The 26,912-nt window shown below is 42.3% G+C and overlaps 1 protein-coding gene across 2 annotated transcripts in view; it reads left to right on the top strand.

Annotated features, from left to right (window-relative positions):
• Positions 1-26,912, top strand: part of PDE8A (phosphodiesterase 8A) — a 155,956-nt gene that overhangs the window by 121,651 nt on the left and 7,393 nt on the right. For both annotated transcript variants that reach the window (XM_087856606.1, XM_045813095.2), the window contains 4 exons: positions 1,356-1,554; positions 4,129-4,346; positions 5,625-5,757; positions 8,203-8,370. In XM_087856606.1, the coding sequence (XP_087712732.1) occupies positions 1,356-1,554; positions 4,129-4,346; positions 5,625-5,757; positions 8,203-8,370 (718 nt within the window). The remainder of the gene's footprint in view (positions 1-1,355; positions 1,555-4,128; positions 4,347-5,624; positions 5,758-8,202; positions 8,371-26,912) is intronic.

Genomic DNA, 26,912 nt, shown 5'->3' with positions numbered 1-26,912 from the left:
CAGGGAGGGAAGCTCTGGAAAGAGGAGCTGGGCAGCAGGTGCCCCTGACAGCCTGGGCCTACAGGGAGGGCGGCTGGGTCATGACTCCTACAGAGACAGCAGGCTCAGGGCACATGGGAAGTTGAGCAAGTGACTTACCCTCTCCAAGTGGCACAGGTTTCTCTGTAAAATATGGATATTGGTTTCTTCTGTACGAGGTGATATGTTGAGCCAGCAGCACAGAGTCCCACTCAGAGGCTAGAACTAAAAGTTAGAAATACACAAACAGGCAAGGATGAACTTGGCCTCAAACCCTGCTGACACTGCTAAGAGCTGTCAGCAGATCTCGGTTGCTGTGTTGGTGACGGGCCTGGGGACACCCAAAACTCCAGTCATCCTGATCTGGGTGTGCTCGCAGAGAGTGGGGGGTGGGACTGGGATTTTACCGTCTGATTTGTACCTTGCTGGGAAAGAGCAGTTGGCCACAGGGAAGGCTGCCCTTTTAGGTGGTGCGGCCCTCAGCGCCAGGCCCAGAGGGCAGCGGCAGGAAAGGTGTGCTCCGTTGGCCCATGGGATAACTAACTCTTCAGATTTCCTTCCAGTCTGTCCCCAAGACAGCCTTGCCCTTCAATCGTGCTCACCAGGAGTCAGCCTTCTGGTATATTCTGTTTCCATGTACCTCACATGGGCAAGGACGGTAGAAAGGATACTCCTAGAGCAAGTGAATCTTCGAGCATCTGGCTTACAGGCTAGGGACATTGCATTCATGGGAATCAGCCAAGGCAGGTCAGTTCAAACCCTGTGAGGCTGCTGACCTGAGGATACTGCCTCATTCCCTGACCTTCCAAGCTGAAGGCCAGATGCTGAATCAAGGTAACTTCTCAAGGAAGGGCCTGACTTGGTGGCCCATTGGTCACCTTCTCAGGGGAAACCACCTCATGCTGCGGCACCCACCTCCAAATTATTGAGACCATTACAGGACAGGTGACCGTGTCTGGCTCAGAGGCCACCTTCAAAAAGTGTTATTTGCTTCTAGACGGGACATCTGGCCAATAACGTGGGTCCAGCAAGTGCAGAGGTGAGGATAGGGTTCAAGCCTGGCATCACATTGATGTTGAGGAAGCTAGTGGTGCGAGGAGGAGTCCGAAGGGGGGGGGTGGCGAGCACACCTCACCCCAGCCTGGGGGGAACACGGACGGGGAGCTGGCACTAGGCTCCAGCCGCGGTTGGCGGTGGCTGCTGGGAGAAGGAGCGATGCCGCCCCGCACGCTCTCTGAAGACTGGCTCCACGTTGCTGGGTGGGTCTCAACCTATTCCGGGCTCCCAACACTTGGTCTGTTTCTTTGTTTTAAGGCCGTGCATGTTTTTCTCTGTAGGCCTTTGATTTATCTTGGTCTCAAAATGTTTGCTCGCTTCGGAATCTGTGAATTCTTGAACTGCTCCGAGACAACGCTAAGATCGTGGTTACAGATTATTGAAGCCAATTACCACTCTTCTAACCCCTACCACAACTCGACACACTCTGCCGACGTGCTTCATGCCACTGCCTACTTTCTCTGCAAAGAGAGGATAAAGGTGAGCTGCATGTGTGCTCCATGCTTAGCGGGCAGGAGCAGCGGGCCAGGCAGCCACCTCAGCCCGCACTGCGGTTCTCTGTGGGGGGGACGCTCGGGGGTCCACACCTGTGTGCCACCTGGCCCCGGGGAAGGCATAGCCGCGTGGGAAGTCAGGCCGGAGGCTGCGGATTTGATAGGTGAATTCATGACATGAGCCCTGCCCTTCCATGGGAGTGTATGGAACAGACTGGCCCCCGTGGAGAAAACCAGCCAGAACAGTTAGTTGGCTATGACTTGTCTCTAGGGTCAGAGTGAAACCCCCAGAACAGCAGCCCTTAGGCGCCCCCATTCCTCAGTGTCAGCAGGGTTTGAGGCCAACTTCATCCTTGCCCAATACTGCTCCCACCTGGGGTTGCCAGGTCCAGGGAGTTCCTGGGGCATCGCCATTTCACTTTCAGAAGAACTCGAGAGTAGAAGGATCCACCCACGGGTTTTGTATCTAAGAACAGAGCTGGGTCATCACCTGGTGTCCTGGCACCTGGGGACAGCCCCACAGGGCCATGGCGGTTGGGCAGAGCAAGGGCACATGCCTGCCGGTCTTGTTTCATCCTCTGAGACTGGGGACTAGTGTGGGGGAGAGAACAACGTGAAGGGTAACACCCAGCACAGGGACATAGGGAGCGGCAGTGAAGTCCTCACCCCAGAGGTCAGACTTGACTTGCTGGGTCTTTTGCGTGTCCTTTCGCTGCTCCCTCTAGTATTTTAAAGAAAGATCATGAGCAAGACTACAGGCAGAATTAAGAGTGCAGAGAGACGGGGGTGCCTGGGTGGCACAGCGGTTAAGCGTCTGCCTTCGGCTCAGGGCGTGATCCCGGCGTTATGGGATCGAGCCCCACATGAGGCTCCTCTGCTGTGAGCCTGCTTCTTCCTCTCCCACTCCCCCTGCTTGTGTTCCCTCTCTTGCTGGCTGTCTCTATCTCTGTCAAATAAATAAAATCTTTAAAAAGTACAGAGAGAGGACTGTTTTATAAAGTACGAAAACAAATATGGGGGGGGTGTCTGTGTCAATAGAGATCAGTAGAGATAGCCCAGTTTTTGCTATAATTGTTTTTGAACTACTCTATGGATAAATGCAAATATATACTTAGCAAACTTAAACAGCATTTATAATTCATACACAATTCACCAATTTAAAGTTAAAACTACTGAATTTCAATTTAAATAAATTTAGATATGCACCTTCTTTTCAAGTGTCCATAGCATATTTCCGAAAATGAGTTTTTAGGACACAATGACATGATAAGCGTCAGAATTTCATAGGTACATTTTCTAACCTTCACAGGACAAAACTAGAATTTAATAACTAAATTTAAAAACGTCGGCCATGGGGTGCCTGGGTGGCAAATTGATTAAGCATCTGCCTTTGGCTTAGGTCATGATCTCAGGGTCCTGGGATGGAGCCCCACATGGGGCTCCCTGCTCAGCAGGGATTCTACTTCTCCCTCTGCTCCACCCCCGCTCTCTCTAATCTCAAAAAAGTATTAGCTGCTCCAACTGAGAAAATGTTTAAAATAATAGATTTCTCATTGTGTTGGTTTCTAAAATTAAGACCTACAGAATGAGGAGACCACAATGATAATCCAAAGTGGTTCTTTGAAATAACCAAGAGTATTAAATTCTAGCCATACTAATCAAGAAATGCAGAAAGAAGGTGCCAGACACTTCTGTACTAACTTAAAAGCCTTAAGACGAAATGTTTTACATCACCTACTAGAAGTAGGACACCAAGAGGTCAGTACTATGGAAATAAATAGTTAAGATTTTTTTTTTTAATTCATTTGAGAGAAAGAGCACAAGCAGGTGGAACGGCAGGAAGAGGGAGACCCCCGCCAAGCAGGGAGTCCGACGCAGGGCTTGACCCCAGGACCTAGAGATCATGACCTGAGCCAAAGGCAGACACTCAAGCATCTGAGCCACCCAGGCGTCCCATGGACATAGTTCTTAACCTGTCAATGAGATTCTTCATAATCTGGCTCCTGACTCAGACGGTCAGTGAGTTCTTCAGCCCCTTGAGGGATTTTTCCAAGTTACATTAACCTTTTCAGAGACTTGGAAATGGTGGAGAACTTCCAGATTATTTTACCAAACTCACAAAACCCTGACATCAACCTGACAAAGATGGGGGGGGGGGACACTAGACCAACCCCGTTAAGGTAAGTGATGCACGTTGTAACTTATTTCTGTCAGTAATACTGGTTTATGCTGGTCCAAGTCTGTAGCTCAGACTCTCTGGGCTGGGCCTAGAGCCACACCGGCTGAGGAGGAGACTCCTGTCCGTTGAGAACACCGCGTGTTTGGGTAAGTCCTTAACTGGCGTGAGACCGAGAATCGGATAATGTTCCCTAAGGAACAAGCATGAGCATGCAGCTGTTTCTCAGTGGAGGCAGGGAAGCAGGATTTGTTCAACAATATGCTTTTCTCAGAAATTTGGGATGTTTTTCCCTTAAAGTAATAGGGCAGCAAGAAAACTCTACAGCAGCCTTCCCTGCTTTCAGGCCCATGCCTCCGTTTTAAAAAGATCTCCCATTTGCAGCAAACTTTAGATCCGGTTGACGAGGTCGCTGCCCTCATCGCAGCCACCATCCACGACGTGGACCACCCCGGCAGGACCAACTCATTCCTGTGCAACGCTGGCAGCGAGCTGGCCATTTTGTATAACGACACTGCGGTGCTGGAGAGCCATCACGCAGCCTTGGCCTTCCAGCTGACGACCCGAGATGACAAATGCAATATCTTCAAGAACATGGAGAGGTGAGAGCGTGCTGGTCCCTCTGACAACGGGGAGGTACGATTCGCGTGCTCTCATGTCAAGTCTGCCGTGGTTGTCCGGGTATTCACAGTTGTGCGGCCATCACCCCAGTCCACTGGAGAACGTTTCCATCCTCCCCCAGAAGGCACCTCAGAGTCGTTGGCCGTCGCTCCCAGCCCTCTTGAGTCCCCCACTGGGGCGCCTTCTGGCTCCAGCGATCTGCTGGTTCTACACATTTCATAGTAAACGGAAGCGCACCCAGTGTGTGGCCTGTTGTGACCGGCTCCTCTTAGCATGATGCTTCCAAGGTTCAGCTCTTGACATTTCAAGACTCAGAGAAACTGTTATCTTCCATCTCTGCTCTGAACACTCCTCTCTGCCTCCTGGGCCCGGCCCATTTCTCATTAGTCACATGGCACTTTGAGGACGCTTTCCCTGACCCCTCATGCTAATTATTCAGTGCCAGGTTCCTTCAGAGCACTTACCACATGTTTAAATCCTCATCATCTTTCCTCACTCGGCCAATGCTGGATTTGATTATGCTCTGTGAGGTCACGGTAGCCACTACCTTTTGCTCATCGCTGTACCCTCAATGCCTTGGTGCCTGGTCCATGGGAGGGACTTCCTAAATATCAGGTGGAAAACATTAATTTGGATTTGTAAGGAACATTTTATAGGGGAATTTTAAAAAAGGAGATTCCTGATTTTACAAAACTCCCTTTTGCCATGTTCTAGAATTTTAGTAGGTTTTATTCATAGTTGCTGGTATAGACATCAGTTAGCTCTGGAAAAATACACAAGACCCTGATAACCTGGGTTGTGTCCAGGGAAAACAGTGGGATGACTGAAGAGAAGGGGTTGAACAGAGATAGAGGTCACAAAAGAATTGAATAAAAACAAGGGCTGGAGGAAGAGGTACGCAAGTATTCCCTGTGAGTTTCTCAGCTGTCAGAAGGTCTACCCTCTAAGTTTCTGGGCACTGAAATTTTTGGATCTCAGGGTTCCTCTCTTCATAACTACAGAACTGTGCCTTTGTTCACCGCTACGGTGTTCTCTTATTCTAAGAACTCTGCACCTTATGCTTCAGAATGATGAACGTTGCACCTGTAAAGTCTTGCCCATAAGCTTCCTGATTTTAGCCTCTGCTCAGGTTCCCCTTGCTAATGATCTTGTTTCGAAGTGTGCCCGCAACTTCCTGTGACATTAGAATTTTACCACAGTGGAGGCTGTCTGGTCCGGATGAGACCCTATAGTACCCTCTCATTTGTCGTCTGACACAGGAATGACTATCGGACGCTGCGCCAGGGTATTATCGACATGGTCTTAGCCACAGAAATGACAAAGCACTTCGAGCACGTCAACAAATTTGTTAACAGCATCAACAAGCCCCTGGCAGCCCTCGAAGAAAATGGGGTAAGGAAGACAAACCGTAAGGAGAGCCTGTGTTTGGGGCCCTTATCCCTGTGTTCTTCGAGGAAATGGAGAATAGGATGTGATGAGCTGTGGAAGTGTTGCCCAGTAGGTTCCTTGTATTTAATTTCCTTTGGTTGAAAAGTTACTTAAAGTATACAAACTTGTCAGGAAAAAACGTAAGACCTCCAAAAGTAGATGGGGAAACTCTGAAACTAACTTTAGGTTGGGTGGACCTTTCCTGTGCACATTCTCACACTCGCCCCCCCCCCCCTTCTTTGGCATTCTGGGGTCAGTTGGAGCCCTCAAGGTCTTGCCCCCCCCCACTCCCCACTGTGCACGTGCCATGGCAGCAGCCACTCCCCCCTGCTGGTCTCTGTCACGGGAGGGTGGGGGTTGATAAGGACCCTGTATTTTGGTCCCAAGAATGACATTATTGTTGGACATCATTTCTGGATTTGAGGCCTGGAGTCTACAATGACTGCCTGGCAAGGACAACATTAAACCTCTGGCCAGGCAGGAGCCCACAGCTAAGGAAGCAGACAGATCGGAGTTCCCATCCCAGTGGTACTTCACCGGTTCCTTGGCTATAGAATGGGCAGAATAAAGCTGAAGTTCTGGGACTGGTGGGCATGGGACAAGGTAGGCACTGAGTAAATGGTACCTAGTACATTAGATTCAGCGTGAGACCGGCACCTACAGCATATATTTCCTGAGCCCTCTTCCTTTGAGGCCCCACCACCTACCCGTTTACGCTGAGCATGTTGGCGCCAGCTCACAGTCTTTTCCACGGACCTTCCTCCCCTGTTCCCATCACCACCCTGAGAGTCTTTACCAGGCACAGGGATGGTTTCTCCTAGAAGGCTAGGATCACCATTCCTTGAATTCTGACCCCACTTGACGACTTCAACTCATCTGGCCATGGCCTTTGTCCCTGGCTTTCTAGCTTATTACCCCCTGCACACTTGTTCCTCTTCAACCCGATTTGAAAACCACTGAGAACTCTGCTTCCTTCACCTGCCCCTGTTCTCTCAGTTTGTCAGCCTACTTCTGACTTCACTTCCTTTCGAAGGACTTCCACTGTGGAAGCACCCCACCAGCCCTTTCTAGTGGCTCCTGCCATCCTGGATAGGATGCCAACCAGGCCACTGCTCCTGGCCAACTCCATGCCACAGGCTTGGTTTCTTCCTTCAAGTCTGGGCAGGTCCCAAACTCAAGCTGAGTGTTCCATCTCTCATCTGTGAGTACTTGGGGTTACTTCCGAGACTAGAAATCAATCTGATGAGCAGGCGGGGGACAAAATAATATGAAAGAAAGGACTGAACCGTAGTCATACAGCTGAAGAGACGAGAGTCAACGCAAAGCTGGTTGGTGGTGGGAAACCTGGGGCAAGGAGACCTATCAAGGCAGCCTTGGTCACGTCCATTGTGGCACGCTCTGGGAGAACAGGCAGCCTGGGTTCTGGATAGGCAGATGCCCATCTTAATGGCATATCTGTCCCCATTGAGAGGGGACCATCAGGCCTTTTTCGACCATTTTGTAATAACTCATTGAAACCACATGACTGACGACTTTGGAAAGCATGAGGAGACGAGCTTGTTGGTGTCTCTGATAGTGCTCTTTGCCCTGGTACTCCCTCTTCCAACCCGACTTTGCTTCAGAGGGCTTAACCCACCGGGTCCATTATACCCGGGCTTGAGAATCCATACCAGTGGCGCTCCTTTAAGCCAGACAGCATGTGATACTATAAATAGAGCCCAGGACTAAAGGTAGACCTGAAGCTCTTACCCTGGCTCAGCTGGGTAGCTCTGGACAAGTCTCTTCACCTCTGAGTCCCAGGGTCCTCGTCTATAAGATGCAATAGGAAATAATACTGCTTTTCCTGTCTACCATAAATCTTTGTGAGTGAGGAACAGAAGAAAATGACTGTTAAGGAAGTAACCCTGTATCCGACAAATCTTGGCACCTGACAGCTAATTCTCAAGCTCATACCTATCATGGGACTGGGTTGGGGGTTGGGCTGCAAAGCAAGGAGCCTGACGCACCACCAGATTCCTTTTGATGAAAGGGCAGAGAAGCCTTTTTTTTAGTAGGCATAATAAAAGATACTGCTCATATCCCAAAGGAGGGCAGTAGAGATAGAACAAAGAGCAACTATGAGAAATGTCTGGAGTGGGAAGAAGAGGGGAGGGGCGCAAAGCCCAACCTCCAGTGCTGCCCTCTACTCTTGGGTCCTGCTGGAATCTCACTGGGCCTTGGTTGTCCTTTCTGTCTGTCAGGTGAAGGGCTGAGCTCAATGCTCAGATCATCTCCCTCCCTGTTCTGTGAAAACGCCTCACTTGTATGTAGATCCTGGTCGTGCCTTACTATATGTACAATGGGGCCACACCTGTAAGACAGGGCTTGGTACCAGGGGACCCACTCTGATTGCTTTCTCTCATGCTTTAGGAAGTGAATAGAGACGAAGAAGCCATAAACACTATGCTCAGGACTCCAGAGAACCGGACTCTAATTAAACGAATGCTGATTAAATGCGCAGATGTGTCCAATCCCTGCCGACCCCTGGAGCAGTGCATTGAGTGGGCCGCACGCATCTCAGAAGAATATTTTTCTCAGGTGAGATGCAGCCCCTTAAAGAACTTGAGAGAGACAAACACAATAAGATCATTAGAGGTAAGGGGCTTAACACTAGGAAGTAGAGTTCTAAGTGAAATTCTGTCCTTGAAGAGCACTTCTTGTATTATAAGCTTACCGGTAATGAATTTGAGTAGTTTTCTCTTATCTGAAAGCGTATCTGCCTTCTTTCTTGCAGCGTATCTTCACTGGCTATAGAATCCTGGGTTAACAATTTTCTCCTAACAGCATTTTACACTGTTATCTGCCCTTCATATTCTCTCTTGGTAGAAAAAAAATTAGAAAATACAATGGCTAGAAGCTTTGCAAACATATTGACAGCATATACATACATGCCACATCCAAGAGGGTAGGAAGGGCGTAGACACTGTGACGGAGCCACACTGACCTGCAGGACCGCCTGTGGTAGGGAGGGACACTGCGGGCACAGAGAGGGGAGAGGAGCAGCCCCCACATCAGGAAGACCGATTCCCTATAACATTTGGCTTTGAAAAACAGGTTTAATTTCTCAAGTTCTTACAATCAGTGGGGCTTATAAGCTGGAACTTGAAAAATTAGTGGGCTTAGGGGCGCCTGGGTGCCACCACCCCAAAGTGACTCCTGCCTCAGGGAGAGGGGAAGAAAACCACACATAGTAGTCTGGTCTGACCCAACTCAAGCCCAAGACAGACCCACTAACAAGACAGGGACCAAACCCTACCCACGATAGGCAGAAACAGCCCTTTCATAGGACTGGACTGACGGCAAACACAGCACTGCAGGGCACTATGGGACCTCTTCTTAAGGCCACTGCTTGCAAGAGCAGGAGACAGAGGAGCATGTCCCAAATGAAAGAACAGGACAGAATCACAACATGCTTGATGGAGAATTTAAAATAATGGTAATAAAGTTACTAACTGGACTTGAGGAAAGAGTGTTGAGGGTCTCACTGAGGTCTCCCAAAGAGATAGAAACAAAGAACTAACCAGAGATAAAGAACTAAAATTAAAAATACACTAAACAGAGGAAGGAAAAGAACAGATCAGTAACCTGGAGGTCAGAGTAATGGAAAGCAATCAAGCTGAATAGGAGAAAAAGAAAAGACTAGATTGAGGGAACTTAGTGACACCATCAAGCATAATAACATTCCATTATAGGGACCCCGGAAGACAAAGAGAAAGAAAAGGGGGCAGAAAAGTTTCTGAATCTGGGGAAGGAAACAGAAACCGAGATCCAGGAGGCACAGAGAGGCCCCAGCAAAATCAACCGAAGGATGCCCACACCAAGACACATAGTAATAAAAATGGCAAAAAGTAGTGATCTTCAGAGCATTTTTAAAGCAGCAAAAGAAAACAGTGACATAAGAGGGACACCCCATAAGGCTACCAGCTGATTTTTCGGCAGAAACTTTGTAGGCCAGGAGGGTGTGGAATGATACATTCACAATGCTGAAAGGGGGAAAAAAAAACCCTGCAACCAACAGTATCTGGCAAGGCTATTATTCAGAATAGGAGAGATAAAGACTTTCCCAGATCCACAAAAGAATTTGTCACCACTAAAGCAGCCCTACAAGAAACATGAAAGGGGATTCTTTGAATGGAAAGGAAAGACCATAAGCAGGAGTAAGAAAAGTATATCTATAAAAAAAAAATCCATCAATGGATTCACAGAATAATAATAAGTATGATAGCATCTACCTATAATGTGGGGAAGAGAGGAGTAAAACTTCAGTGCTTTTAGAAGGGGTTCAAACTTAAGTGACCGTTGACTTAATGTAGACTGCTCTATGTGTAAGGTGTTATACATAACCTGGTGGTAACTGCAAATCAAAAACTGATTATAGGCAAAAAAATAGAAAGGAGTCCAGGTATCTCACCAAAGAAAGCCAATTAATCTTGAGAGAAGAGAGCAAGGGAAGAAAAGAACAGAGAACAACCATAAAACAAGTAACAAAATGGCCATGAATACATACGTATCAATAATTACTTTGTAAATGGATTAAACAATAAGACATAGGGTGATGGATTAGATAAAAAATTAAGATCCATCTGTATGCTGCCTACTACAGACTCATACAGACTGAAAGAAAAGGGATGGAAAAGCATGTATCATACAAATAGGTGTGAAAAGAAAGCCAGGGTAGCAATACTTGTATAAGACGAAATAGATTTTAAAACAAAAGATTGTAACAAGAAACAAAGAAGGATAGTACATAATCATAAAGGGAACAATCCAACAAAGTGTAACAGTTGTAAGTATTTGTGCACCAAACCTGGGAACACATAAAGTAGCTAATAACAAATGCAAAGGACGTAATCAACAGTAATACAATACCAGGGACTTCAGCATGCACTTACATCAATGGATAGATGAAACAAAATCAACAAGCAAGCAATGGCTGTGAATGACACATTAGACCAGATGGATCTAACAGATATATCTAGAACATTCCATCCTAAAACAGAATACATATTCTTTTCAAGTGTACATGGAACATTCTCCACAATAGGTTGCATACTAGGCAAAAAAAAAATGGAGTTATATCATGCATCTTTTTCCGACCCACAAAGCTGTAACACTAGAAATCAACCACAGTAGAAAATCTGGAAAAGAACACAAATACATGGAGGTTAAATAACATGCCACTAAACAATGAATGGATCAACCAAGAAATCAAAGAGGAAATTAAAAGAAAGAAAATACATGGAGAAAAATGACCATGAAAACACAATGGTCCAGAATCTTTAGGATGCACCAAAAGCTGTTCTAGGAGGGAAGTTTATAGCAATACAGGCCTGCCTCAAGAACCAAGAAAAATCTCAATCAACCTTACACCTAAAGGAGCAAGAAAAAGAAAAACCCAAAACCAGCAGAAGGAAGGAAATAAAGATTAGCGCAAAAACAAAATAGAAGCAAACACCAGTAAGACAACCGGCAACTAAATCAGTGCACAGAAATCAGCTGTTTTCCTGTACACTAACAATATAACTGTGGAAAGGAATTAGGGAATCAGTTCCATTTACAATAGCACCAAAAACCATAAGATACGTAGGAATAAACCTAAACAAAGAGGTGAAGGATCTATCCTGTAGAAACTATGGAACGCTTATGAAAGAAATTAAAGAAAACACAAAAAGATGGGAAAACATTCCATGCTCGTAGATCAGAAGAATAAACATTGTTAAAATGTCTGTGCTACCCAGAGCAATCTATACTTTCAATGCCATCCCGATCAAAATACCAATGCCATTTTTCAAAGTGCTGGAATAAACCACCCTAAAATTCATGTGGAACCAGAAAAGACCCCAAATGGCCAAGGAAATGTTGAAAAAGAAAAAGCTGGGGACATCACGTTGCCAGATTTCATGCTATATTACAAAGGTGTGATCACCAAGACAGCATGGTATTGGCACAAAAACAGACACACAGATCAATGGAACAGAATAGAGAGTCCACATATGGGCTTCAATTCTATGGTCAATTTATCTTTGACAAAGCAGGAAGAAACATCCAATGGAAAAAAGACAGTCTCTTCAATAATTGGTGCTGGGAAAATTGGACAGTTATATACAGAAGAATGAAACTCAACATTCTCTTACACCATACATAGAGATAAACTCTAAATGGGTGAAAGACCTCAACGGAAGACGGCAATGCCTCAAAATCAGAGTGGCTGCTTTTGGCTCAGGTCATGATCCCAGGGTTCTGGAATTGATCTCAGCATCAGGCTCCCTGCTCAGTGGGGAGTCTGCTTCTCCCTCTGTCCCTCCCCCATCCAACTCATTCTCTCTCTCTCAAATAAATAAAAAAATCTTAAAAGAGGACTCAAATTCATAAATAACAACCAATGCTACAGGAATACAAATTGGACAAAAAAAATAGATTCCTAGACACACATAACCTCCCAAAACTGAACCAGGAAAAATAGAAAATTTGAACAGACCTATTACCAGCAACTAAATTGAATTGAATTCCAAACAAAAAGAAGTCCAGGTCCAGATGGCTTCACAGGTGACTTCTGCCAAACATTTCAAGAAGAGTGAATACCTATGCTTCCCGAACTTCCAAAAAAAAATAGAAGAGGAAAGAAAGCAATTCTATGAGGCCAGCATTACCCTGATACCAAACCTAGATAAAGACACTACCAAAAAAAAGAGAGAACTACAGGCCAGTATCTCGATGAACATAGATACAAAAACCCTCAACAAAATATAAGCAAATGAAATCTAATAATATACTAAAAAATTCATTCACCACCATCAAGTTGGATTTATTCCTGGGATGCAAGGATGGTTCAGTATTTGCAAATCAATGTGATATATCACGTCAACAAGATAAAGGATAAACAACCATATGATCATTTCAATAGATGCAGAAAAAGCATTCTACAAAGTACAACGTCCATTCATGATATTAAAAAAAAAAAACCTTTACAAAGTAGGTTTAGAGGGACCAAACCTCAACATAATAAAGGCCATAGATGAAAAGCCCAAAGCTGGGGTGTCTGAGCAGTGCAGTTGGTAAAGTGTCCAACTCTTGGTTTTGGCTTAGGTCATGACCTCAAGGTCGTGAGATCAAGCCCCACATCAGGGCTCCATGTTGAGTGCAAAAATCTGCTTGAGAGTCTCTCTCCCTCTTCCTCTGCCTGTCCCACTTGTGCATGCTCTCTCTCTCAAATAAATCTTAAACAACAACAACAAAAAAAACAAAAGAAAAACAGAGCTAACTTCATATTCAGTGGTGAAAAACTAAGAGCTTTCCCCTTAAGATTAGAAACAAGACAAGGATGTCCACTCTAATTCAACACAGTACTAAAAGTCCTAGCCACAGCGAACACACAAGAAAAAAAAAAGGCATCCAAATTGGTAAGAAAGAAGTAAAACTTTCACTGTTTGCAGATGACCTGATACTATATATAGAAAACCCTAAAGACTCCACCAAGAGGTGGTTGGGTGGCTCAGGTCATGATGCCAGGGTCCTAGGATCAAGCCCCGCATCGGGCTCCCTGCTCAGCAGGAATCTGCTTCTCCCTCTCCTCCCCACCTGTGCTCTCTTTCACTATCTCTGCTTCTCTGTCTCTCAAATAAGTAAATGAAATCTTTTTTAAAAGACTCCACCAAAAAACTAGACCTGATAAATGAATTCAGTAAGGTCACTGGATACAAAATCAATGTACAGAAATCCATTGCAATTCTGTACACTAATAATGAAGTAGCAGAAAGAGAAATTAAGAAAATCCCATTTACAATTGCACCAAAAATAATACCTAGGAACAAACTTAACCAAGATGAGAAATCTGTATTCTGAAAGCTATGGAACACTGATGAAAGAAATTGAAGATAACACAAACAGAAAAATATTCCATGCTCATGGGCTTAGAGAATATTGTTAAAATGTCCATGCTACCCAAAGCAATCTACAAACTTAATGTAACCCCTATGAAAATACCAACAGCATCTCTCACAGAACTAGAACAAATAAGCCTACATTTGTATGGAACCACAAAATACCCTGAATAGGCCAAAGCAATGTTGAAAAAGAAGAACAAAACTGGGAGATATCACAATCCCAGATTTCAAGATATACTACAAAGCGACAGTAATCAGAACAGTATAGTTCCGGGACAAAAACAGACACATTGATCAATAGAATAGAATAAGAACCCAGAAATAAACCCACAGCTATATGGTCAATTAATCTTCAACAAAGGAGGCAAGAGGGGAGAGGGAAATATGGCGGAGGAGTAGGGGACCCTATTTCAACTGGTCCCCTGAATCGAGCTGGATATCTACCAGACCATCCTGAACACCCATGAAATCAGCCTGAGACATAAGAAGATACATCTGGATCTGTACAAACAGAATATCTCCTGCGCTTGGTCTCGAGGTATGAAGCGGGGAGCCGAGAGTCTGCGTGCAGATACCGGAAGATAAATGGAAGGGGGAAGGGAGCCACCGCACTCGACACCGGGAAGGCAGAAGCCTCCTGCACCGGGGAGCGGCCACACTCACAGACCAGTAGCAGCGGGGAAACCAGACTGAAACCTGGAGCTCAGGAGCACGTGTGTGAATAAAGAGACATATAGATAATAATACGTTAACAGTAGGGGTGCCTGGGTGGCACAGCGGTTAAGCATCTGCCTTTGGCTCAGGGCGTGATCCCAGGGTCCTGGGATTGAGCCCCGCTTTGGGCTCCCTCCTCTGCTGGGAGCCTGCTTCTTCCTCTCCCACTCCCCCTGCTTGTGTACCCTCTCTCGCTGGCTGTCTTTCTGTCAAGTAAATAAATAAAATCTTAAAAAAAACCCAAAAACGTTAATAGTAGGGGACCGGGACCTCAACACTCCACTCTCAGCAATAGACAGATCATCTAAGCAGAAAATCAACAAAGAGGGGCGCCTGGGTGGCACAGCGGTTAAAGCGTCTGCCTTCGGCTCAGGGCGTGATCCCGGCGTTATGGGATCGAGCCCCACGTCAGGCTCCTCCGCTATGAGCCTGCTTCTTCCTCTCCCACTCCCCCTGCTTGTGTTCCCTCTCTCGCTGGCTGTCTCTATCTCTGTCGAATAAATAAATAAAATCTTAAAAAAAAAAAAATCAACAAAGAAACAAGAGCTTTGAATGACACACTGGAACAGATGGACCTCATAGATATATACGGAACACTCCACCCTAAAACAACAGAACACTCATCCTTTTCAAACGCACATGGAACTTTCTCCAGAGTAGACCATATACTTATAGAGTCAAAAACGGGTCTCAACCGATACCAAAAGATTGAGTTCCAGTTTCAAAGCACTGTGGTCTGAGAATGTGCAGGGAATAATCTCAATCACAAGAAAAAATTTGGAAGAAACTCAAACACCTGGAAACTAAGGACCATCCTGCTTAAGAATGTTTGGGTCAACTAGGAAATTAAAGCTTAAGCGATTTATGGAAACCAAGGAGGACAAAAACACATTGGTCCAAAACCTGTGGGACACTGCAAAGGCAGTCTTAAGGGGGCAATACATAGCCATACAAGCCTCACTCAAAAGAATAGAAAAATCTAAAATACAGTTCTTATACTCTCACTTTATACAGCTGGAGATGGAACAAAAGAACAGGCCTAAGCCACACACGAAAAGACAACGGATTAAGAATAGAGCAGAGATGAATGAATTAGAAACCAGAAATACAGTAGAGCAGACCAACAAAACCAGAAGCTGGTTCTTTGAAAGAATTAATAAGATCGATAAGCCACTGGCCAGACTTATTCAATAGATTAGAGAAAGGATCCAAATTAATAAAATTATGAATAAAAGGGGAGAGATCACAACTAACACCAAGGAAATAGAAACAATTATTAGATACTATTATCAACAACTATATGCCAATAAATTAAGCAACCTGGAAGCAATGGATGCCTTCCTGGAAACCTATGAACTACCAAGACTGAAACAGGAAGAAAATGACAATCTAAATAGACTGATACACAGTGAAGAGATTGAAGCAGTGATCAAAAACCTCCCAAAAAAACAAGAGTCAGGGCCTGATGGATTCCCTAGGGAATTCTACCATCCATTCAAAGAAGAAGCAATACCTATTCTCCTGAAGCTGTTACAAAAAATAGAAACAGAAGGAAAACTACCAAACTCATTCTATGAGGCCAGCATTACCTTGATCCCAAAACTAGGCAAAGACCCCATCAAAAAGGAGAATTATAGACCGATATCCCTGATGAATATGGATGCCAAAATTCTCAACAAGATCCCAGCTAATAGGATCCAACAGTACATTAAAAGGATTATCTATCACGACCAAGTGGGATTCATCCCTGGGATGCAAGGGTGGTTCAACATTCGCAAATGAATCAGTGTGACAGAACACATTGATAAGAGAAGAGACAAGCACCATATGATCCTCTCAATTGATGCAGAAAAAGCATTTGACAGGGGTGCCTGGGTGGCACAGCGGTTAAGCATCTGCCTTTGGCTCAGGGCGTGATCCCAGGGTCCTGGGATTGAGCCCTGCTTCGGGCTCCCTCCTCTACTGGGAGCCTGCTTCTTCCTCTCCCACTCCCCCTGCTTGTGTTCCCTCTCTCGCTGGCTATCTCTATCTCTGTCAAATAAATAAAATCTTTGAAAAAAAAAAAGCATTTGACAAAATACAGCATCCTTTCTGATTAAAACCCTTCAGAGTGTAGGGATAGAAGGTAACTTCCTCAATTTCATAAAAACCATCTATGAAAAGTCTACAGCGGATATCATTCTCAATGGGGAAAAGCTGAGAGCCTTTCCCTTAAGATCAGGAACACGACAAGGATGCCCACTCTCGCCATTATTGTTCAACATAGTACTAGAAGTCTTAGCAACAGCAGTCAGACAACAAAAAAGAATAAAAGGTATTCAAATTGGCAAAGAAGAATTCAAACTCTCTCTCTTTGCAGATGACATGGTACTTTATGTGGAAAACCCAAAAGATTCCACCCCCAAGTTACTAGAACTCATACAACAATTCAGTAATGTGTCAGGATACAAAATCAATGCTCAGAAATCAGTTGCATTTCTATACATGAACAATGAGACTGAAGAAAGAGAAATTAGGGAATCGATTCCATTTACAATAGCACCAAAACCCATAAGATATCTCGGAATAAACTTAACCAGAGAGGTAAAGGATCTATACTCTAGAAACTACAGAACACTGATGAAAGACATTGAAGAAGACACAAAAAGATGGAAGAACATTCCATGCTCATGGATCGAAAGAATAAACATAGTTAAAATGTCTGTGCTACCCAGAGCAATCTACACTTTTGATGCCATCCCGATCAAAATACCAATGACATTTTTCAAAGTGCTGGAACAAACAACCCTAAAATTCATGTGGAACCAGAAAAGACCCCGAATCTCCAAGGAAATGTTGGGGGGGGGGAAACAAAAACAAAAACAAAAAAACAAATCTCCAAGGAAATGTTGGGGGGGAAAAAAACAAAAACAAAAAAACAAAGCATGATTTCAAGCTATACTACAGAGCTGTGATCACCAAGATAGCATGGTACTGGCACAGAAACAGACACACAGACCAATGGAACAGAATACAGACTCCAGAAATGGACCCTCAACTCTGGTCAACTCATCTTTGACAAAGCAGGAAAAAACATCCAGTGGAAAAAAAGACAGTCTCTTCAATAAATGGTGCTGGGGAAATTGAACAGCTATATACAGAAGAATGAAACTTGGCCACTCTCTCACACCATACACAAAGATAAACTCCAAATGGATGAAAGACCTCGATGTGAGACAGGAATCCATCAAAATCCTAGAGGAGAACATAGGCTGTAACCTCTTAACATCAGCCACAACAACTTTTTTCATGCCATGTCTCCAAAGGCAAGGGAAACAAAAGTAAAAATAAACTTTTGGGACTTCATCAAGATAAAAAGCTTCTGCACAGCAAAGGAAACAGTCAACAAAACAAAGAGGCAGCCCACAGAATGGGAGAATATATTTGCCCATGATATTACAGATAAAAGGCTGGTATCCAAGATCTATGATGAACTTCTCAAACTCAATACCCAAGAAACAAATAATCAAATTTAAAAATGGGCAGAAGATATGAACAGACAATTTTCCAATGAAGACATACGAATGGCTAACAGACACTTGGAAGAATGTTCAACACCATTAGCCATCAGGGAAATTCAAATCAAAACCACACTGAGATACCACCTTATGCCAGTTAGAATGGCAAAAATGGACAAGGCAAGAAACAACAATTGTTGGAGAGGATGTGGAGAAAGGGGATCCCTCTTACACTGTCGGTAGGAATGCAAGTTGGTACAGCCACTTTGGAAAACAGTGTGGAGGTTCCTCAAAAAGTTAAAAATAGAGCTACCCTGTGACCCAGCAATTGCACTACTGTGTATTTACCCCAAAGATACAGATGTAGTGAAAAGAAGGGTCATATGCACCCCAGTGTTCATAGCAGCAATGTCCACAATAGTCAAACTGTGGAAGGAGCCTAGATGCTCTTCAACAGACGAATGGATAAAGAAGATGTGGTCCGTATATACAATGGAATATTACTCAGCCATTAGAAAGAACAATTACCCAACATTTGCATCAACATGGACGGGACTGGAGAAGATTATGCTTAGTGAAATAAGTCAAGCAGAGAAAAACAATTATCATATGGTTTCACTCATTTGTGGAACATAAGGAATAGCAGGGAGATCGTAGGAGAAGGAAAGGAAAAATGAAGAGGGAGGTCAACAGAGGGGGAAATGAACCACAAGAGACTATGGACTCTGGGAAACAAACTCAGGGTTTTGAGGGGAGGGGGGTGGGGGGATGGGCTAGCCTGGTAAAGGGTAAGAATATGCTATGGGAAAAAGACAGTCTCTTCAACAATTGGTGCGGGAAAACAGGACAGCTACATGCAAAAGAATGAAATTGGACCATTTCTTAAACTATGCACAAAAATAAACTCAAAATGGATTAAAGACTGAAATGTGAGAGTTAAAGCCATAAAAATCCTAGAAGAGAGTACAGGCAGTAATTTCTCTGACATCAGTTATAAGTACATTTTTCTAGATATGTCTCCTATGAAACAAAAGCAAAATATACTACTGGGACTACATCAAAATTAAAAGCTTCAGCACAGCAAAGGAAACAATAAAAGACAACCTATGGAATGGGAGAAAATATTTGCAAATGACCTCCCATAAAGGGTTAATATCCAAAATATATAAGGAACTTGCACAGCTCAACACCAAAAAAAAAACAATAATAATCCAATTTTAAAATGGGCAGAAAACATGAATGAACATTTCTCCAAAGAAGACCTACAGACGACCCACAGACACATGAAAAGAGTCTCAACATGACTCATCATCAGGGAAATACAAATCAAAACTACAACGAGATATCACCTCACACCTGTCAGAATGGCTAAAATAAAGAACAAGACAACAAGTGTTAGTGAGGATGTGGAGAAAAAGGAAACTCTTGCACTGTTGGTGGGAATGCAAACTGGTATAGCCATTGTGAAAAACAATATGGAGGTTCCTCAAAAAATGAAAAACAGAATTACCACATGACCTAGCAGTTCCACTACGGGGTATTTACCCAAAGAATAGGAAAACACTAATTTGAAAAGATAAATGCAACACAAGTGTGCATCAATAGGTGAATGGATAAAGAAGTAGTGTGTATATAGTGTGTGTGTGTATAATGGAATATTACTCAGCCTTAAAGAATGAAATCTTGCCATTTGCAACCACATGGATGGAGCTAGAGAGTATAATGCTAAGCCAAGTAAGTCAGAGAAAGACAAATACCATATGATTTCACTTATTATGTGAAATTTAAGAAGCAAAACAAAAAAAGACAAACAGATACTTTAATATGGAGAACAAATACGGTTATCAGAGGGCGGTGGGAGGGAGGATAGCTGAAATAAGGTAAAGGGGATTAAGAGTATACTTCTCGTGACGAGCACTGAGTAATGTACAGAATTGTTGAATCACCAGATTGCACCTAAAACAAATATAACACTGTATGTTAATTATACTTGAATTAAAAAAATTTTAAGAAAAAAAAAGAATAAAAGGTATTCAAATCGGCAAAGAAGAATTCAAGCTCTTCCAGAAGACACTGGAACAACATCTTTAATTTGCCATTAGGACAAAACGGTCAACCCAGAATTCTGTATCCAATGAAAATACCCTTCCACAATGAAGGGAAAATAAGCACATTGTCAAATAAGGAAAAGCTAACAGAATTCATCACCAGTAAACCTGCAACAGGAGAAATGCTAAAGGAGGTTCTTTAAGCTGAAAGGAAAGGATGCCAGATACAAACTTGGATCCTCAGGACTGGATGCAAAGCGCCGAAACCCAATGAGATATTACCTCACACCTGGAAGAATGGCCGTTAACAAAAAACTAATAACAAGCGTTGGAATGGACGTTGAGAAAAGGGAAGCCTCGTGCACTGCTGCTGAGAATGTAAATTGGTGCAGCCACTAGAAAACACTGTGGAGGTTACTCAAAAAACTAGAAACGCCCTATGGTCCAGCTATTTGACTTTTGAGTATTTATTTGAAGAAAAAGATATACTAAGTTGAAAAGATCTCTGCACCTCCAGGTTCCCTGCAGCGTTATTTACATTGGCCAAGACTTGGAAATAACCTGTGTCCATTCGTGGATGAGTGGATAAAGAAGACGTGGTATCTATATACGATGGAATATTGTTCAACCTTAAAAAAGAATGAAATCTTGCCATCTGTGATAACATGGATGGATCTTGAGGGCATTATGCTAAGTGAAGATAGAGAAAGACAAGTACTATATGATCTCACTTACGTTTGGAATCTTAAAAACAAAGCTCATAGATACAACAGATTACTAGTTGCCAGGGGCGGGGGTGTATGAAATGGATGGAAGGAGTCAAAAGGTATAAGCTTCCAGCTGTAAAATCAACAAGTCATGGGGATATAATGGACAGTACAACTATAGTTAAGACTGTATTGCATATTTGAAAGTTGCTGAGAGAGTAGATCTTAAAAGTTCTTACCACAAGAAAAAATTTCTGTATGTGTGGTGGCGGATATTGACTTACTGTGGTGAGCATTTTGCAGTATAAACAAGTACGGAATCATGTTGTCTATCTGTTATACCTCAATTAAAAAAAGAAACACTTGGGGCACATGAGTGGCTCAGTCAGTTAAGTATCCGACTCTTTATCTCAGCTCAGATCTTAATCTCAGGTCATGAGTTCAAGCCCCATTGGAAGGAAGGAAGGAAGGAAGGGAGGGAGGGAGGGGAGAGAGAGAGAGAGAGAAAGAAAGAAAGAGAAAGAAAGAAAGAAAGAGAGAGAGAGAAAACTTTTTAAAATGATAAATATCCAGGTAACTACAAAAAAAATTTTTTTCTCTTAATTTCTCTAAATACATAGGACTATTTTTTTTAAGATTTTATTTATTTGACAGAGAGAGACAGCCAGCGAGAGAGGGAACACAAGCAGGGGGAGTGGGAGAGGAAGAAGCAGGCTCATAGCGGAGGAGCCTGATGTGGGGCTCGATCCCATAACGCCGGGATCACGCCCTGAGCCGAAGGCAGACGCTTAACCGCTGTGCCACCCAGGCGCCCGTACATAGGACTGTTTTAAGCCAAAGTTACAACATTGCACTGTGGAGCATATACGACAACCGTAGCATAAAGGCTGGGGCAAAAGTGAAAGAACATGAATGCAGGGTTTCTACACCTTACATGAAGTGCTAGTTACAAGTATTAGCTCAGGAGACTGGAAAGTCACGGATATATATATATATATATATATTAATCCCTAGAGCAATTAGTGTTGTTTAAAAGTCAATAGACATATTATAATGGGACTCTAAACTATATTAAAATATACAAAAGTGGCAGCAAAGGAGAAACCGGCACAAACAAGGGGAAAAGGTAAAACGGTGGCTCTAACACTAACCACATCAAGACTTACATGAAACGTTAGTGGACTAAACACTGAAGAGTTCGTCAGAATGGGTTTTTTTTTTTTTAAACCAACTACATGCAGTCTACAAAATACACACTTAAAATATAAGGAACAGATTCATGCAAAGATAGAAATGGATGGAAAAAGATTTATCATGCAAGTTGTAACTATAAAAACATGGGAGTGGCTACATTAATCTCAAAATAGACATCAAGTTAGAAAATATTACAGAGAGAAAGTGGACACTTCAAAACGATAAAGGGTCAGTTCTATAGGAAAACGTAATAATCATAAATGTGCACCTAATAACGGAACTTCAAAATAAGTGAAGCAAAATTGACAGAGGAAGTATACTGACAGAGAAGACAATTCTATAGTTGTGGTTGGATATTTTAACACCCTCTTTGAGTAACTGATAGAACATCCAGATTGAAATAGCAGTAAAAACAGAGAATCCAGTGTGGAGGTCCCTTAAAAAGTTAAAAATTGAGCTACCCTATGATCCAGGAATTGCACTACTGGGTATTTACCCCAAAGATACAGACGTAGTGAAGAGAAGGGCCATATGCACCCCAATCAATGTTCATAGCAGCATTGTCCACAATAGCTAAATCGTGGAAGGAGCCAAGATGCCCTTCAACAGATGACTGGATTAAGAAGATGTGGTCCATATAGACAATGGAATATTAGCCATCAAAAAGAACGATTTCACAACATTTGCAGCAACGTGGACGGGACCGGAGGAGATAATGCTAAGCGAAATAAGCAGAGGAAGACACTTATCATATGGGTTCACTCATTTATGGAACATAAGAAGTAGGAAGATCAGTAGGAGAAGAAAGGGAAGAAGAAAGTGGGGGTAAACAGAAGGGGGAATGAAGCATGAGAGACTATGGACCCTGGGAAACAAACTGAGGGCTTCAGAGGGGAGGGGGGTGGGGGAATGGGATAGTCCGGTGATGGGTAGTAAGGAGGGCACGTATTGCCTGGTGCACTGGGTGTTATACGCAAGTAATGAATCATGGAACTTTATATCAAAAACTAGGGATATACTGTATGGTGACTAACATAATAAAAAATTATTATTAGAAGAAAAAAAAACAGAGAATCCAGGCACTGTCAGTCACCTTGCCCTAGTTACATGTTCATAAAACACTACGCCCCAAGTGGGCAGAATATACATTAAGTACTTCATATGCTGGGAACACAGAAATTATTCAGTAAATTTAAAAGACCTGAAATCATACAGAATATATTCTGTAGCCACAGTGGAATTAACTCAGAATTCAGTAACAATAAGGTATCTGGGTAAATGCCAAATACTTGGAAATTGAACTACACACTTCTAAATAATCCCTGGGTCAGATAACAAAACAATCCCATTTACGGTTGCACCAAAAACAATATCTGGGAATAAACTTAACCAAAGAGGTGAATGACCTGTACTCGGAAAACTATAAAACACTGATGAAAGAAATCCAAGATGACACAAAGAAATAGAAAGACATTCCATGCTCATGGGTTAGAAGAACAAATATTGTTAAAAATATCTACACCACCCAAAGCAATCTAAAGATTTAATGCAATCCCCATCAAAATATCAACAGAACCAGAACAAACAATCCTAAAATTTGTATGAAACAACAAAAAATCCCGAATAGCCAAAGCAATCTTGAAAAAAGGAAGAACTGGAGATGTCAATGATTGCAGATTAAGTTCTATTACAAAGCGGTAGTAATTAAAACAGTATGGTATTGGAATAAAAAGGACACATAGATCAATGGAATAGAGCAGGAAACCCCACAATTATATGGTCAGTTAATCTTCAACAAAGGAGGAATGAAAATACAATGGGAAATAGTCTGTTTAACAAAAGCTGTTGGGAAAACTGGACAGCCACGTGCAAAAGAATGAAACTGGGCCACTTTCAGCATATACAAAAATAAACTCAGCAGGAATTAAAGACCTGAATGTGAGACATGAAACCATAAATATCCTTGAAGGGAGCACATGTAGTAATCTTTCTGACATCATCTATAGAAATATTTTTCTAGATATGTCTCCTGAGGCAAGGGAAATACAAACAAAAATAACCTATTGGGACTACATTAAAATAAAAAAGTTTTCTTCATATCAAAGGAAACAATCAAACTAAAAGGCAACCTACAGAATGGGAGAAGATATTTGCAAATGACATATCTGATAAAGGATTAGTATCCAAAATACACAAAAAGCTGATACAACTCAATACCCTAAAAAACAAATAATCCAATTTTAAAATGGGCAGAAGACACAAACATTTCTCCAAAGACAATACAGATATGGCCAGGGTACATGAAAAGATATTCAACATCACAGATCTCAGGGAAATGCAAATCAGACCTACAATGAGGTATCACCTCACACCTGTCAGAATGGCTAAAGTCAAAACACAAGAAACAACAAATGTTGGTGAGGATGTGAAGGAAAAGGAGCCCTTGTGCACCGTTGGTGGGAATGCAAACTGGTGCAGCCACTGTGGAAAACAGTATGGAGGGTCCTCAAAAAATGAAAAATGGAACTACCCTATGATCTAGGAATTGCACTACTGGATATTTACCCATAAAATACAAAAACACTAATTTAAAAGGATACATGCACCCCTATGTTTATAGCAGCATTATCTACAATAGCCAAACAATGGAAGCAGCCCAGGTGTCCATCAGTAGATGAATGGATAAAGAAGGTGTGATACATACATACGGTGGAATATTATTCAGCCATTAAAAACGAAATCTTGCCATTTGCAATAATATGGAAAGAGCTAGATAGTATAGTGCTGAGTAAAATAAGCCAGCCAGAGAAAAACAGATACCATATGATCTCATTCATATGTGGAATTTAAGAAACAAAACACATGAGCAGAGGGAAAAAAGAGTGAGAGACAAACCAAGAAAGGGACACTTAACTATAGAGAACAAACTGATTGTTAGCAGAGGGGAGGCGGGTGGGGGAAACAGTGGGATGGGGATTGAAGAGTACACTTACAATGATGACAAAAATAGTAGGTAAGAAAAGGTCCTAAAGTTAATGACTTAGATTTCACTTTAAGAAACTAGAAAAGACAAAGCATACAGGAAAGAAATAATATTTAAGAGCAACAAATGAGGAAATGGAGAAAACAGAAATTAACACAGACAAAAGTTAATTGAGAAAATTAACAAAATTTCCCAATATCTAACTAGAATTGAGAAAGAGAACACAAATTACCAATATTAGGAATGAAAGAGGTATTGTCATAGTAAATCTTACAGATATTAAAAGTGTAACTTTTTAAGGTATTTGACAACTTAAATGCCTTAAAAACTACAGTTTACCCAAACTGACAAGATAAAACAATCACCTGAGAAGTCGTATATTAAATTATTTATCAAAATTTACCATTAAAGATTTTCCCACAAAGCAAATTCTAGGCCCAAATGGTTTCACTAAGGAATTCTATCAAACATTTATGGAAAAAATAACACCAGTCTTAAAAAATTGTATCAAAAGATAGAGGCAGGGGCAGGGAGGGCAGCTGGCTGTCTCACTCAGTAGAGCATGCGACTCTTGATCCTCAGGGTTGTGAGTTCAAGCCCCACGTTGGGCCTGTAGACTACTTTAAAAAAAAAGGTAGAAGGCTAGGGCGCCTGGGTGGCACAGTGGTTAAGCGTCTGCCTTCGGCTCAGGGCGTGATCCCAGCGTTCTGGGTTCGAGCCCCACATCAGGCTCCTCTGCTATGAGCCTGCTTCTTCCTCTCCCACTCCCCCTGCTTGTGTTCCCTCTCTCGCTGGCTGTCTCTATCTCTGTTAAATAAATAAAATCTTTAAAAAAAAAAAAAAAAAGGTAGAAGGGGTGGAAACACTTTCCAACTCATTTTATGAAGCCATTATCTTCCTGATATCTAAACCTGATAGAGACAATACCAGAAGCAAATTACAGTCCATTATCTTCGTGAACATAGATGCAGAGATACTTAATTGAATAATATATAAAGAGGATACTATCTCATCATAGTTTTTTCCCCAAGAATGCAAGGTCAGTTTAAATCAGAAAAATCAAGAATTATAATCCCCATACCCAATTAAAGGAGAAAAAAACATGATTATCTCAGTAGATACAAAAAAAGCATTTGACAAAATTCAACATTCATTCATCAGAAAAACACTCAGCAAATCAGGAATAGAAGGGAACTTACTTTTAAAAGGGTCATCTACAAAAACTTACAGCTAACATTATATTTAATGGTGAAATACTGAATACTTTCTCAAGATTGGAAACAAGGGAACGGTACCACCTCTGTTGAACCTTGTATTGGCTGTCCTAACCATTGCAATAAAGAAAGAGAAAAAGGTACAAAGAATAGAAGACAATTTTTTTTTCTATTTGCAGATGACACAATTTTTTATATGGAAAGTTCTAAGGAGTGCAAAAACAATAGCATTAACAAGGATTTGATTTAGCAAGGTCCTAAGACACAAAAATATATAGTATTTTTGTACTAGCCAAAAACAATTGAAAAATGAAACTAAAAACCTAATCCTATTTACATAGCAATAAAAAAATCTAGGAACAAATTTAATAAAAAGAAGTCCAGTCCTTTATACTGAAAACCACAAAAGATTGCTGAGAAATTAAAAGAACACTTGAAAATATGTAGGGGTATACCAAGTCTAGAGATTGGAAGGCTGCTGTTAAGGTACAGTTTTCCCCAAATCGATGTATATATACATCAATACAACTCCAGCCAAAATCCCAGCAGGGTGGTTTTGTTGTTGTTTTGTTTGGGACGAGTTTTGGTGTGTTTTGGTTTTTTTGTAGAAACTGACAAACTTGATTCTAAAATTTATATGGAAAGGTGAAGGACCTTGAATAAGCAAAGCAAACTTGAAAAAAGTTAGAAATTTTACACTGTCTTTAGAGAACTTAATCAAGCCAGTGCGATACTAGCATAAAGATGTCAGATACAAGGATGGAAAGAATATAGAGGTCTCAGAAATATGGGGCGCCTGGGTAGCGCAGTCGTTAAGCGTCTGCCTTCGGCTCAGGGCGT

This window comes from Ursus americanus, chromosome 28 (genome assembly GCF_024610735.1).
Source record: "Ursus americanus isolate L20-20 chromosome 28, mUrsAme1.1.p, whole genome shotgun sequence".
NCBI classification, from domain to species: Eukaryota; Metazoa; Chordata; class Mammalia; order Carnivora; family Ursidae; genus Ursus; species Ursus americanus.
The sequence above is the reverse complement of the archived record's forward strand: the minus strand, read 5'-3'. Positions and strand labels throughout refer to the sequence as shown.